This window comes from Leucopleurus acutus (assembly GCF_964270905.1).
Source record: "Leucopleurus acutus genome assembly, chromosome: 2".
Taxonomy (NCBI): domain Eukaryota; kingdom Metazoa; phylum Chordata; class Mammalia; order Artiodactyla; family Delphinidae; genus Leucopleurus; species Leucopleurus acutus.
The window spans coordinates 112,106,478-112,122,847 of record NC_139143.1 but is presented as its reverse complement, the minus strand read 5'-3'; the positions used below and the strand labels follow the sequence as shown (position 1 = coordinate 112,122,847).

Genomic DNA, 16,370 nt, shown 5'->3' with positions numbered 1-16,370 from the left:
TTAAGTTTTTAATACCTAATGACCAGATAGCAAGCTGAGTAAAATATTCTGTATACCTAACTCCCTTTGTTGAGAATCAGCATTAAGACTAGATAAGATTATAGAAGTTATTTTTCTAATTTAAAAATGCTTAAAATTTTGAGAAAAATCATTAAAGAAAAATGAAAAATGTTTAAATAAGTTGCTCAAAACAGAAACCACTGTACTTAAAGGGGGAAAAAAAAGTCCTCCAAAAAGAAGTTTGTTAGTCAAGAGGTGGCATATAAACTACCACCTGCTGTGAAACTATTAACAAATGAGCTCAGGAAATTAGAAAGCACAAACTGATCACAAAGCTTCATGCTAAACTCCATCCTTTAGTAATGTCATTGTAATTTTACATTTAAAAAATTTTTTTTGTTAAATGGTAAAGATTTTTATCACTTCCTCTCTATCTCTGTCAAAACTGCATACTGAGCTCGGCACACTGATTTAAATCTAACTCCCTCATTTTATGTCAGAACAGAATTTTGAGTGGGTGTTTCTTAAGCCAAGAGCGGTTGGGGTATTGCCCATCTGAGGCATCCCTAGAGGTTATCTGTTGGGCAAAGTAATGAAAATGGGTAAATGTTACTGGGTACCAGGAAAAGAACACAAAGTTGGATTTGCGTAGAACTAAACTGTTTTAAACTGAAAACTTTTCATTATTTATAACAAAGCAGCATTAACTTTATAGATGTGCTCAGCCCACAGAAGCTTTTAATATGGTTATGACAAATTAATATGTTTATCTTTATAAAAATCAAAACACAAACTCAATTCCAGGTTCAATATCACAAGGCTTGGGTTCAATTTTCATCTATTTTCCTCAATTAACTAAGCAAAAATTAACTTTTCTGTGTTTTGTTCCACCACTTGGAAAATGGAGAAAGTGTGATTTAGCATTAACGTAAAAATAAAGTCCTCAACTAATAAATAACATTTGGATCAATAGAATAAAGATGGAAAATTCCACTAAGAGGAGGAGGAAACAATTTTTAACCACCATTTCCTCCCATCTAAATACTATGAATTCCTACAAGAATTTTTTTCTGAATCAAGTTCAAATGAATCCTTTTAATAGGTTTAAATGTCATCTAACTATGCTCAAAACCCTCCCATGACTTTCTACCTTACTCAGAGAAGGGCCAAAGTTCTTAGGCCCTATGTAATCTGCCCTATTTACCTCTCATACTTCCTCTAACTTCCTCTCTTACTCCACTCAGGGTCTCAGAGATGCCCCTGGCTTTAGGTTCTTTGTCCTTACTATTCCCTTATCAGGGTATTTCTACCACAAATCTGCATGAATCTTTGTTTAAATATCCCCTTCTAGCGAGCTTGCCTGACCACATTATTTAAAATAGCAATGGTACCCTACGCTCAATACCCCAACCCTCTCCTTTTCCTACATTTTTCTCTCCATTGTACTCATCATCTTCTAAATTACACACTATACGATTCATTTATTTTGTTCATCCTACTTCTTCCTCTACCATTAAGCTTGATGAGGAAAGGGACTTTTCGTGTGTTTTGTTCACTAATTCTTATAAAGTGTGTAGAGTAGTGACTAGCACATAGTAGGTACCCCGTAAGTATCTGTTGAATTGAAACTGACACCCCATTTAAATTAATAATTTAATCTGTTCTTCACATCTAGGCTTTTAAATGAGAATGATTAAAATAATGTGAGACGGTATAAGAGAGATCTATAACAGAGGGGGTTAAACAGCAGAGACACAACAAAATTGGCTGGATTGGCATCATCAGGGAAGGCTGATCACAGCATGTCAAACTTAATCTGACCTTTGAAATGATAAGCAAGATCAAAGGAGGAGAGAAGAAAAACAGAGTGAATCTCTATGACATATTTAAAGAGTTCTTAACTAGTTTATTATGGCTCAAGCACAGGTATATGCTGGAAAAAGCGGGAAATGAAGCTAGAAAGGGAGGCAAGAATCAGAGCAGGAAGGGGCTCGTGAGTACAGCCAAAATTTGAACTGTGTCCCGAAAGCCATGGGAAGCTACTGAAAGATTTAAGTGAGGAAAAGGGAACCAGTAGTAACAAAGTTATAGGAGGCAGTTGATCTACCAAGAAAATCCATATAACTAACATGACAGTACCTGTAATACTAAAGAAAAAAAATTTCATTTTAATCCTGGAAAGAATTTAAGTTAGAGTGGGTTCTTAAACATACAACAAAATCTCATTTAAAAATCTTCTTTATGCTTCAGTTTCCTCCACTATAAAATGAGGATACTAACAATAATGTCATATGTAAAGATTAAATAAGTGAATATATTTAAATGGCTAATAGTACTGCCTGGCATGTTTTAAGTATTCAATGATGCTAGCTATTAATACTTTAATTATTAGTATTCTGGAAGAAATAAAGTTACAGATAATATGGTAAAACATGGTAAATACATAAAAAATGAAGAGTAAGTTAAACAGGGCCTACACTGGACAGAAACAAGTTCAATCAAAAAAAAAAACAGCCAAAACAATTCTTAATTTGCAGCTATATCTAATTCTTGGAAAGAGATAAATTCATTATCTGGGGTGGGTAAACACTATCTTGAAGGGAACTCAAAAGACTTTCCGCACTTTCCATTCTGGTTGTAATTTTTGGAAGCCCTTACAATGCTGAGTGTGATCTTTTATAAAAGGTCATTGATAAACTGATTTGCTGGAAACTAGTTAGGGAGGAAAGAACACTTGACACATGCTTTCTCATTTAATACCAACTCTAAAGCAGATAACTTTAGGACCCTTAGTTTTGAACGAGTAAATTCAAAATCAGGTTAAATAACTTGTCAGACAAGACAGCTAATAAGTAGTTTGTCTTCAAAATCTACTCTCAACCAATCAACAAAATCTCTAGCAATTATAAGAAAACAGAAAGATAAAAGTTGTGACCACAGAGTTATTTAGGATTCTAAAATCCTCTTGTTCCCAATAATAATTAAATTTATTGACTCTTTCTATTCTGATCAGGGTATGTCATATTTATTTTTGCAGGCTACTTATAGAAATTCCACTTAGCCTGAGCCATTCAATTAGCTTGTAAAGTATATGTACAGGTAGGAAGAAAAAAAATTCTCCTTTAAAAGACAACAATTGGCATCCTCTCACAGGTAATTAAAGCCATTAACACCAATAAATGTACATAAATTTTCAGAGGTTTAAATTCTACTCAATGATACTGCAAAGAAGGGACCCAGACTCAATCATTCCTTCTGTATAATGATAAATGCACTTAGGCAGAGTCTGAATTCATTTTATCCTTCCTAGCCAGTAGTGACCTAATGATAAAAAAAAATGCAAATTGATGCGTGTGAATACAGTGATAATCTCTGAATTTAAAAAATTTGGGGCTTCCCTGGTGGCTCAGTGGTTGAGAGTCTGCCTGCTGATGCAGGGGACACGGGTTCATGCCCCAGTCCAGGAAGATCCCACATGCCACGGAGCGGCTGGGCCCGTGAGCCATGGCCGCTGAGCCTGCACGTTCGGAGCCTGTGCTCCGCAACGGGAGAGGCCACAGCAGTGAGAGGCCCACGTACCGCAAAAAAAAAAAAAATTGAATGCTGAAATTACATACATTAAAAATCACTTATTGTAAAAACAACAGATGAGCAAATTATTATATTAATTTCTTCAAATACAAATATTTGAATGATGGCTATATACTAAGCATTATATACCAACACTGAGAAATACAGCAACTGAATAAAACAGGCAAAAATTCCTCTCTTACGGAGCTTCCATTCTTGTGGGGGGATGTGGACAATAACAACAAACATGTATAATTTATGGCAAGAAATAACTGTTTTGAAGAAATATAAAGCAGCATAAGAGTACAGTGATTAGGATATGAATATTATTTTAGACAGAAATTTGGCCAAAGGAGCTTTATGTAAGAAAACAATAGAGATCTGAATGAAGTGAGATTATACAGTATTTGAAGTTCATAATGATAACACTGAATTGTCAAAAAATATTAAAATGATATACATATCATATTTTTTAATATTTCATGGCACCTTGGAGTTCAACCTCTTAATTCTATTATAGGGGTATGATCTGCTCTAAATAAGTATTACAGTAGATGGTGACTAAAATCCATTAAGAAGTGTAATTCTGTTTGAGAAGGAGGAAACCTCAGCAATAACTTTTACAAAGAGTTCAGGAAAATGGCTAAAACCTGAAAGCTGCTACACTTTAAAAAAGGTTAAATTCACTCTGAGACACTAATATAAAACAGATCCTCCAAAGATGGTGGAAAAGGCATTATTATAAAGAACATTAAGTATATTACAAATGTAGTTATCTCAGATTAACATGGGGAGGGTGGTGATTATGAACTTTAAACCAGACCTTAAAGTTTCAAGTTGACTGAAGGATCTTTGAAAATAAATTTAATAAACTTCAACCTCATAAATATATCTACTACAGAATGCTATAGTGTGTATAAAAATGAGTATTTCCTCATCTAAATGAGACATTCACAAAAGTACAATTTTCATAACTACATTTAAAAAAGCAGGCTTTAATTTTATCAACAACTAATTACATAATTACGTAATTTATTAAATGAAGGGTTTGAAAGAATTTGGTTTGTGGGAAAAAGTTTTATTCACAAGAGAGCAGGAGTAATTGGAAGAGTTGGTCTGAAGAGATCTGAAGTACAAAAATATTTGACTACGTTGAGTTCTCCCCCTAGTGGAACTTGAAAATGATCTAAGATATTTCCATGAATAAAAATAACCTAAAATGTATTACTCTTATAATTGAAAATGAGTTTCAGGTTTTAACAAAAGATCTATTTATGGATCTTAACCTGCATATAATAAATAAATGAATGAATGAAGTTTGAATCATTAAGATGTTTACTGAAAACACATTTATCAAATGTCTTAACGGCAAACTAGCCATGGAGAACTCAGTAAGCAGAAATACCTAAAAAGCAGAGGACTAGGGGATACAGAAAAACACAGCAATTTTTTGAAGACATAATAGCATGTAGAATGATAAAAGAATATAGAAACTTTGTAAAGAGGTGTGTGTGTGTGTGTGTGTGTGTGTGTGTGTGTGTGTGTGTGTGTGTATGTAGGAGGTGGGGAGAGAGGATGGGGTGGTAATGGTCAAAGAAGAGGCTAGAAATGCAAGTCTGGACAATAATGAAAAGATAAGGTTTTTATGTTTTAGAAAGAAAATTCTGGTGGCTCTGTGGAAGAGCTCAGGGTGGAGAAAAAGAAGCTGGACAGGAAGTTGTGACGTTCAGGTGGGGATGAAGGCAGATGAATGAAGGGAGTGGCAGGGGGGAATAGAAAGGCCATGAAAGATTTTTTTTAAAGTTTCTGAAATGAGTAAAATTACCTTTGATTTAGTTTTAGATTTACTCACGACTTTTATCTTTTGAAGAAATTGAAGAGTCGGACATGGTACTTTAATCTGTATGAATTATTAAGAATTATCTGAAGGCAAATCTATATGAGTAGGTGAGCAGGTGAAACGCTGGTAGGCATGTTAACTAGCAGAAGCACTTTGTAAAAATAATTTGGTACTCTCAAGTAAAGTTGAAAGTTCGCCTACGTAGCCTTGATAAATATGGCATAACGTTAAGAAAAGCATAAGTGAAGTTCCTACTAAGCTGAATAATTCAAGACGAGATGATACCACTGAACAAGCCTTGAGATACAAAAGAATAAAAACATTTTGGCTGGAATAGGAACACATTTGATTTTAAACGTGCTGAATTTGAAGGTCCTGTACAAGTTCCAGGAGGAGTTCTCTACTGTCCATTAAACATACTGGTCTACTGATCAAAAGACACAATAAATTAAAAACAACAATGACAAATGACAAGTTACAAAGTGGGAGTAGCTATCTGTAAAACATAACATCAACTTGGAAAGAACTACGCGTACATAAGAAAAAGATAATCCTAAAGAAAAGACATACACAAAAGACTTTAATAGGCACTTTATAAAAGATGAAATCCAAACTGCCAACCTCATTAGTAATCCAGCAAATACAAATTAAAACCATGATGAAATACCATTGCATACCCACCAGACTGGCACAAATTAAAGCATCTGACACCACCAAGTGTTGGGGAGGATGTGGAACAACAGGACTTTCGTAGGCTGTGGTTGGCAGTTAAAGTGGTACAAACACTTTGGAAAATAAAACTGAAGATCTGCATGCTTTATGACCCAGCCATTCCACACCCTGGCATCATGCTACAGAAATGTGTGCACACATAGTCAGTACAGTGTACAAGATTGCTTACGATCTCAGCATTGTGTATAACAGTCCCAATTTGGAAATTTACAAATGACCACTAATATCAGAGTGGATATGTACGCTGTGACATATTCATGAAATGGAACATGTTGCAACAATAAAAATCATGACTCATTAAAACAGTGCTGAACAAAGAAAGGAGAGAGACAAATGAAAGTATTCAGCATGACTCTATACGAAATTCAGAAATAGGGAAAACTAAACTGTGTGGATGAGAGATGCATACAAAGATGACACCACTAAAAGGAAAAGCAGAGGAGTGACTGCTATAAAATTTGGGATAAGGGAAAGGGTGTGATTGGGTAGACTTCTGGAATATAGGCAATATTCTGTATCTTGACCCAAGTAGTGGTTACATGGATACTGTTTTTATACATATTATAATGTAGCTTTGTTTTATGAACTTTTCTGTTTATCGTCTTCATAATTTTTTTTAAAGGTGTAAGATTATTGATTAGGGGAAACATGCTAGGATGGAGATAGATTAGAATTCATTGTTGTACACTGAGTAGTTTTTAAAAAGCCAAAAAACTTGGATGCTCAGAGGAATACAAACACTCAGAATTGAGGAAAAAAAGACTGAAAACAAAGTTCAACAAGAAAGAAGAAGAGAGTCAGAGGGTGGTGCTAGGAAAATTCTGCAGCCCACAGAATGAGAAGAAATATCTGCAAAAATATCTGTTTATATCTGATATGGGATTGACATTGAGAATATATAAGAAACTTCCACAACTCAACAACAACCCATTTAAAAACTGGGCAAAGGACTTGAACTGCCATTTCTCTAAAGAAGACATAATGGCAAATAAGCACAATGAAAAGATGGTCAACATTATTAATCATTAGAGAAACGCAAATCAAAACCACAATGAGATACCACTTCATACACATTAGGATGGGTGTTAAAAAAAAAAAAAACACAGAAAATTAACAAGTATTGGTGAGGCTGTGGAAAAACTAGTCCCTGTGCATTGCTGGTGGGAATGTAAAATGGTGCAGCTGCTGTGGAAAACAGTATAACAATTCCTCAGAAAATTAAACATAGAATTACCACCTGATTCAGCAATTCCACTTCTGGGTATGAATGAAAACAAGGATTCAAACAGCTATTTGTACACTCACATTCATAGCAGCATTATTGACAACAGCCAAAAGGTAGAAGCAATCTAAGTGTTCATCAATGAATGAATGGATAAACAAAACGTAGTATGCACACACAACAGAATATTATTCAGCCTCAAAAATGAAGGAAATTCTGACACATATTACAACATAAATGAACCTTGATGACGTTATGCTAAGTGAAATAAGCCAGTCACAGAAAGACAAATATCTTATGATTTTATCAATCCTTATATAAGATACTTAGAGCAGTCAAATTCAGAGACAGAAAGGACAATGGTGGTTTCCAGGGGTTGAGGGAAGAGGGGAATGGGGAGTTGTTTAATGGGTACAAAGTTTCAGTTTTGCAAGGTAAAGAGTTCTGGAAATTGGCTGCACAACAATGAGAATGCACTTAATGTCACAGACTGTATACATTAAAATTGTAAATTTTACAGCAATACGTGTATTTTTACCACAATAGAAAAAAATGGACTTGGAAATGAATAAGTGTTGAAAATAGAAGCATAGTCATTAGGATGAAGACATAAGTCACTATTCAGGTGCAGAGGGAAGGGGAAATAACTGCATTATTTTTACATGTACTTTATTATTTTCATGTGTTACCTGGATTTCAAGCTCAGCAATGTGCTGCTGTAGTTCAGCCACAGCAGCTATGCTATCTGCTTCCCGGAGTCTCACAGCCATCACTTCTTCCTTGTTCTAGGGTGGTAAACAAAACAAACCAAAAATAAACCATATAATAAACCAAACCATTAATAAAACATAAACACTTGTAACATGCCTCAAATTTAGAAAGTGACAAATAAACCCATGATTAAATGAGAGAAAAAATGCCATTATATCCTGAACTTGGTATAAAATGAAGAACAAATGTATAGAATAACATTCCATCTCACTGTAGTGGCCTCTCCCGCTGTGGAGCACAGGCTCCGGATGCGCAGGCTCAGCGGCCATGGCTCACGGGCCCAGCTGCTCCGCGGCATGTGGGATCTTCCCGCACTGGGGCACGAACCCATGTCCCCTGCATCGGCAGGAAGACTCTCAACCACTGCGCCACCAGGGAAGCCCTACTCAAACTTTTCAACTAAAAGTTAACTTAATTAAAACTGGTGACTGTGAAAGCTGTTAATTTTTTAACCAAGATCACTGAGAACTTTCAAACACGTAACTAGGACAACAGATTAACAGGGAATATAAACACTAAGAGTATGATAGCTAGATAATATTTTTTAAATTACATTTTTTCTGAGGCTATGAAAGTTAATGAGTATTTACATTATACTACATTTTTTCTGAGGCAATGAACTTTAATGAGTATTTACATTACACTACAAAGGAGAGTAATAGAAATTAGATTATATCATAATTTTAATCTTCCTAGGAAAAGCATAATATCAATTCTACCACTTCAAAATTTCACAAACGAAAAGCTCTAAAATTGTATTCTACAATATCCATGCTAAATAATAATGATCCAGAAGTAACAAAATATGAAGAAAGACAGAGGAAAATGGGGTATACAAAAATATTTTGCTCCTTCATTAACTTCAGTAGAAATTTAGCAATCATTTAGTATCAAAAATGTGCATCATGGTGACCACAGGAGAAATTTAGCACCTGACAGTAATATAATATCAAAAATTTTAAAATACTAAATTTAGTAAAAATATAATAATTAAACTTTTAAATTAAAAAAATAGGGCTTCCCTGGTGGCGCAGTGGTTGAGAGTCCACCTGCCGATGCAGGGGACACGGGTTTATGCCCCGGTCCGGGAAGATCCCACATGCCGCGGAGCGGCTAGGCCTGTGAGCCATGGCCGCTGAGCCTGTGCGTCCGGAGACTGTGCTCCGCAACGGGAGAGGCCACAACAGTGAGAGGCCCGCATACCACAAAATATATATATATGTGTGTGTATATATATATATATATTTTTTTTTTTTTTTTTTGCCACGGAGCAACTAATCTCGTGCACCACAAGTACTGAGCCTGCACTCCAGAGCCCGCGCACCACAACCACTGAGCCCCCATACCACAACTACTGAAGCCCGCGCGCCTAGAGCCCGTGCTCCGCAACAAGAGAAGCCACCTCAATGAGAAGCCCGCGCACCGCAACAAAGAGTAGCCACCGCTCGCCGCAACTAAAGAAAGCCTGCACGCAGCAACAAAGACCCAATGCAGCCAAAAATAAATAAATTTTAAAAATATATATATTCAGACAAGTGTACACAATTACAGTACATCAAAACACTATTTACAATGGTAAAAAGTTGTAAATGACCCTACTGTGTAACAATAAAGAAATAGTTCACTCAAAATATATATATATATATTTTAATCTTAGATATGATACTGGTACATCACTACAAGCAAATACTGCTTTAAATATTTTGCCACTTTGTACATGGCCAGAAAGTGTAGTCTCTGTACCCAGTGCTGTGATGGAAAGTGCTTAACGACCAGCTCTCAAGCAAGTGTGTGTACGTGTGCGTGTGTACACATGTGGTTGTATGTACATTTATATTTTAATACAGACTGAAATAGAAGATGTATAATATACAACACACAGTTAATAAGATATATATAATGCTATTATAAATTCTATGTAGTCAATATACTCTCAGAGAATCCTTTCACTAATTTTTGCCAAACTATTGTATCCATAGGTCATCTACCACTGAAAATGAGGAAAAAGTGAAGTATGGATATGAACATTGGTTAATTTTTGTTCAAGTTATCTATTCTGATAACAGAATTATTATCATTCTGATAACAGTACTCAAACACTGAAAGATGATTTCCTCAATATTTTTGTGCTATTCATAATGTAAGGACTAAAGATACAACACATTTTTAAGCTTTAATCTGCATTAACAGTCTAGAGCAGGATTCAAAAACTTTTCCTTAAAGGGCCAGATAGTAAATAATTTTAGACTTGTGGGTCGTACAGTCTATCACAACCACTCTATCTGCCACTGGAGTGTGAAAGTGGCCATATACAATATATAAATGAATGGGAAAGGTTGTATTCCAATAAAACTTTATTTACAAAAACAGGCAGCCAGACAGATTTGGGATATGGTCTATAGTTTGCCAACTTCTGGTCTTGATAATCCACAAAACAATAAATCAAGCCCTGATTTGTAGTTTGCCAATTTATGTGGTATAAATACTCCCATCATGGCTCCTTTCAAGTCGACATAACATTAGTGAACATTAATGAATATAACATGAGTAGCACACACTGGTATTTCCACTAAACAGATACAAATAGGTATAAATAATCTTAAAAGCACAGATAATAGTAAAATGTAAAAATAATTAGGAAATGATGACATTTGAGTATTTACTACCATAATTTGTCTAATCATGTTGAATAATTTTTTTTTTTTTTTTTTTTGCCGTACGCGGGCCTCTCACTGTTGTGGCCTCTCCCATTGCAGAGCACAGGCTCCGGACGCGCAGGCTCAGCGGCCATGGCTCACGGGCCCAGACGCTCCGCGGCATGTGGGATCTTCCCAGACCGGGGCACGAACCCGTGTCCCCTGCATCGGCAGGTGGACTCTCAACCACTGCGCCACCAGGGAAGCCCTAACTTAATTTTTAATATGGCTGTTTAACAAATGTGCCACAAAATTCCTGAAAATTTATTGGGGTGGCCAAAAGGTTCGTTCAGGTTTTTCCATAACATCTTGTAACAATCGGTTCTTGCAAGCCTTTACTAGCCAGCTCCAGCACATCTCTGTGTCTATGTTTAATAAAGTTCAAATCTCTTTCTGTCACTCTCTAACTTTAAACACTTTAATGGTACTCCACAGATCTTGAGATAACAGGTTCTTTTACTGGTGTCCAAGATTCTACATGATTTGGCTCCCTATTTACTGCTCTAGCTTTATATCTCACCAGTATTACTCACCACACACTTCCCTCCAACTAGAATGAACTTCCTCAGTTCAAGCAAAAACCTATTGTTCCTTTTCACTTTTGCTCTTCACATGTGCTATTCCCTTTGTCTAGTGAACTCTGCTGCCTTTCCTTGACTACTTCCTACATATCCTTAAGGTCTCAGCTTAATCATTCCTTAGTTAGCTTTGCCTGAACCATAACCGTAACACTAAATGCCCATTATAGTATTCTATATACCTCCTCAATCATAGCACTACTCATATTGCATTGTAATGGTGTGTTTGTCTATATCCTTTGCTAAGAGAAAGCCCCTGAGGACAGTGATCTCTCTCCAACAGCCAGCACTACCTTGCAACCATGTGAGTGGGACACCTAAAAAACCTCATCCTTTAGCTTTAGCGAAGCCTTTACATGACTGTAGCCTCATGAGACTCTCAATCAGAACCACTTATTAAACTGCTCCTGAATTTCTGATCCACAGAAACCCTGGGATATTAGTGGTTACTGCTATTTTAAGCCACTAAGTTTTAGAGGTAATTTGTTAAATAGCAATAGATAACTAATACATTTATACTCTACAAATTTTAACATTGTATAAAAATATTATATCCATCAAGTAAAAAACCAAAAATTTGGGCATCAGTTTTCTCCCAATCTTCCCCCTCTCCAATCCAATCACCAAGTCTCTACAAAAATACTGAACTCATCTACTCTGCTTTAGTACCACTGCCAACACCTAAGCCCAGGCTAGCAACTCTGTCTTGTATTCAATACTATTACCTGATGATCTCATATCAAATCCCTCTCCAACCCCGCCTCAAATCCATCTCCACACACAGTGGCACGTGTGTTCTTTTAAAAAATAATTACAGCTTCCCTGGTGGCACAGTGGTTGAGAATCTGCCTGCCAATGCAGGGACACGGGTTCGGGCCCTGGTCTGGGAAGATCCCACATGCCGCAGAGCAACTAAGCCCATGAGCCACAACTACTGAGTCTGCGCATCTGGAGCTTGTGCTCCGCAACAAGAGAGGCCGCACAGTGAGAGGCCCGCGCACCGCGATGAAGAGTGGCCCCCACTCGCCGCATCTAGAGAAAGCCCTCGCACAGAAACGAAGACCCAACACAGCCAAAAATAAAATAAAAATTTAAAAAGCTAAAAACAAACAAAAAAATTATATTAATCGCTACAAGCATTATCCCCTAATAAATGCTAAAATTAGTTGCTGAGGGACTTCCCTGGTGGCGCAGTGGTTAAGAAGCCACCTGCCAATGCCAGGGACACAGGTTAGATCCCTGATCCGGGAAGATCCCACATGCCGTGGAGCAACTAACCCCGTGTGCCACAACTACTGAGCCTGTGTGCCACAACTACTGAAGTCCACGTGCCTAGAGCCCATGCTCCATAACAAGAGAAGCCACCACAATGAGAAGCCCATGCACCGCAACGAAGAGTAGCCCCTGCTCGCCACAACTACAGAAAGTCCTCATGCAGCAACGAAGACCCAACGCAGCCATAAAGAAATAAACAAAATGAAATAGAATTAGTTGCTGAAACCTTAAGGATATTTGCATAAACTCAAAATAGTTCCTCCAAATACTTATTAATTATTGTCCTACTCTGGTGGTCTTAACACATGCCCACAAGTTCTTTGATACTCTTTCCTTCAGGAATTGTGGCTCAATGACCTTTCCCCCACTCAGACCATTGTCTAGGCTCAGTAACTTGTTTGTAAGGACAGAATATGAGGGGGAAAAAGCTTTGTAGTAGAGAAAGCTGGCAGATAACCAACTTAATCAAATGACCAAAGTCAACACCACTAGATGTGAGATATATCAAGACAGTATGTCCCTGATATGATGCACTGGGAAAGACACTTCATCTCTGTATACTTTCCTAAAATACATAAACTTGGTCAAAGCATGAGAAAACATATGACAATCCCAAACTGAAAGATTTCTACAAAATACTCACAAGTATTCTTCAATAGTCAAAGTAATGAGGGATAAGAAAACACTGAGAAACTGTTGCAGCTCAAAGAAGAATGAGACACGATAGGGAAATCTAAATAAAGTCTGTAATTTAGTAATAACATTATACCAATGTGCATTTCTTAGTACTGATAAATGCATCATGGTTATGTAATATGTTAAAATTAGGAGGGGCTGATTAAAGGGTATATGGGAACTCTGTACTATCTTTGCCACTTCACTGTAAACATAAAATTACTTCAAAATTAAAAGTAAAAAAACGGAAGCAAATATAGCAAATCAAAAAATATATCATGTTTCTTTCCTGCTTAAGACCTTTCAGTGGCCTCCCACAGCATTTAAGAGTAAAACTCAAACTTGTTACCAAGGCCTATAAAAATCTACACAGTAAGAAGTGGAGTCCTAGCTTACCTCCCTGACTTTATCTCATTCAGCTCTGCATTATACATGAGACTCAGCAACCAAGTTCTTTCCTGCTTTTGGGTCTTGAACTCTGACCCTTTTCATGCAAAGATCTTCCTCCAACTCTTCACATGGCTGCTTCTTTCTTATTCTTCAGGTCCCAGTTCTGCTACCATCTCCTGGCATTCAATCTTAATTGCCACTTCCCCTAACCTCCCACTCTATAGTACATCATTACTAATGATCTTTCCTATTTTTTACTTATTGTCTCACGAAACATTATGCCCACTTTCTCCATTATAGTATCCCCAATGCCTACAAGAAAAACCGACAAATAGAAGACACCCAAATATTTGACAAATATGTAAGTACTGATAGATGCCATCATTCTTTAAAGTCTCATAATCTCACCTCTTCCCATCCCTATTTGAAAATCACTGTCTTAGAACATATAAATTATATCTATTTAAAATGAAAAGATTTGGTTACACAATTTGCAAGTAACATGATGAAGAAACTGGTACTATCATGCCCTGCAGGTCAAAGTACAAAATGGTACAACCCTAAGCGGGGTAATTTGACAAAATCTATGAAAGTACAATTGACAAAACAATCAAATTTACAGCAATTTATCCTACAGGAATGTGTAGATATACTTCTATACATCTGAAATTATGTATGTACAAAGTTATTCACTATACACTGCTTGTAGTAGCAAAACACTGGGAACAACCCATGTGCTCATCAATAAGGACCTAGTTAAGTATACTATAGTATATGCACGCAATGGAAAACAATGTACCTTAGTAACTAATGAGGAGATTCTTTAAGCACTGATAATTGAAAGCTCTACAAAACATAGCACCAAATAAAGCGCAAAAAGTAGAATATATTACTGTCTGCTAACTTTCACATAAGAAAGTGAGAAGTATACACTTTTAATTGTATAAAAGTGTATATTTCTAAAAGTATACATTTTAAATTGTTAGTATCTGCCTAAAAGAAACTCTAAAAGAACTTATCAGCAAATAATAAAAGCAGTTACCTGGGAAAAAAGTAAAAGGGTATCTGGTAAGGTCAGGAAGAGACTAAAAGGGAAATGCTTTCATTTATATTTTAGTTTAAAAATATCAAAGCATTATGAAAAAATGTAAGTATTAAGCTACTAAAATTTATATGAGGGACTTCCCTGGTGGTCCAGTGGTTAAGACTCTGTGCTCCCAATGCAGGGGGCCCAGGTTCGAACCCTGGTCAGGGAACTAGATCCCACATGCTGCAACCAAAGAGCCCGCATGCCGCAGCGAAGATCCCGCATGCGGCAACAAAGACCCCGTGTGCCGCAACAAAGACCCAATGCAGCCAAATAAATAAATATTTAAAAAATAAATAAGCAAATAAAATGTATATGAAATATAAGCAAGAGGTTTATTTCTTCTTTTCTTCCTATGATTATTCCATATATGCACAGTATTATAATCATAGTATAATACTTCACTCAGCTTTCCTCTTAACATTATTTATTACACAATTTTATGTTTGTATATGCATAGAGAATAGAAAATCTTTCTATAGTCTTCAAATTCAGATTTATGTAGGAATCCTACAATCTTATTACTGAAATCCTGAGGGCCAGGTGTGTTACGGAATTTCAGATTTTTTAGACTTTCTAAGAGTAGTAAGGTGCATAAACCAAACATGAGTACTCTTCAGTGGGATCTGAGGCAGCACCCATAATGAAAGAGTATACTCAGTGCTTAACACAATGAAGCAGTGAAGTACAAATACCCACACCAAGTGGGATAAATAAAAGTTATAAATGGCTGTAAATTAATTCAAATCTGGTTGTGCTTCCAAATGGATTTGCGTGAAATTTATGAAAATGTTCAAGTTTCAGTGTTTTGGATTTTCGTATTAGGGGTCTTAGACTTGTACTGTTTCATCTTTAAGTGGGAACATTCAAATTCAGTTATAGAGGGAAAATAACACTAATATTAAAAACAGTATCCTGACATATTTTACATCAATGAAAATAACACGAGCTTTAATAATTACTTATCAGCAAATCATAAGCCATAATCATATAAAACTAAATGAAAATGAATCAGATTTATATAACTGAAGGACTAGTTCCCTTGAAAAAGTTAGGTTTGTTGCTGAATTGTTTCAACATGACAAAATAAAATACGTACACTTAACCAGAATGTACTAGATGCTAGGGTGACAATTAACACTGATCATTCTTGAAATCTGCAAATGGCATTAAAAAGATTGAATAAATCAATATACACCTTAAACATGGGGGAGATCTCAGAGTCAGTATCTGTAACATACTTTACAAAGGTACTAATGAAAAGTTAAAACTAAATAAAATCTCATATCGGTTCTGAAAATTCTGAATCTGAGCCCATTACTTAGATAAATTCAAAGAAAACAATTATTTTCATCAGCAAACTCCCCAAATATTTATTTCCAAAGAATACTGTACTTTGATTAAAAGGTGCTAAGGCATTTGAGGAGCAATATTAAATCCAGTAACAGTGTTAGCAACATGTTTAAAGGAAAACTTATACCAATAATAAAAAAGGCTAAATTTAATTCTTTATTAAAAGTAAGTCAGCACAGAC

The 16,370-nt window shown here is 36.0% G+C and overlaps 1 protein-coding gene across 8 annotated transcripts in view; it reads right to left on the bottom strand.

Moving 5' to 3' along the window:
* Nucleotides 1-16,370, bottom strand: part of EVI5 (ecotropic viral integration site 5) — a 207,889-nt gene that overhangs the window by 49,911 nt on the left and 141,608 nt on the right. For all 8 annotated transcript variants that reach the window (XM_082834512.1, XM_082834513.1, XM_082834515.1 and 5 more), the window contains one exon: nucleotides 8,054-8,149. In XM_082834512.1, coding sequence (XP_082690638.1) covers nucleotides 8,054-8,149 — 96 coding nt within the window. The remainder of the gene's footprint in view (nucleotides 1-8,053; nucleotides 8,150-16,370) is intronic.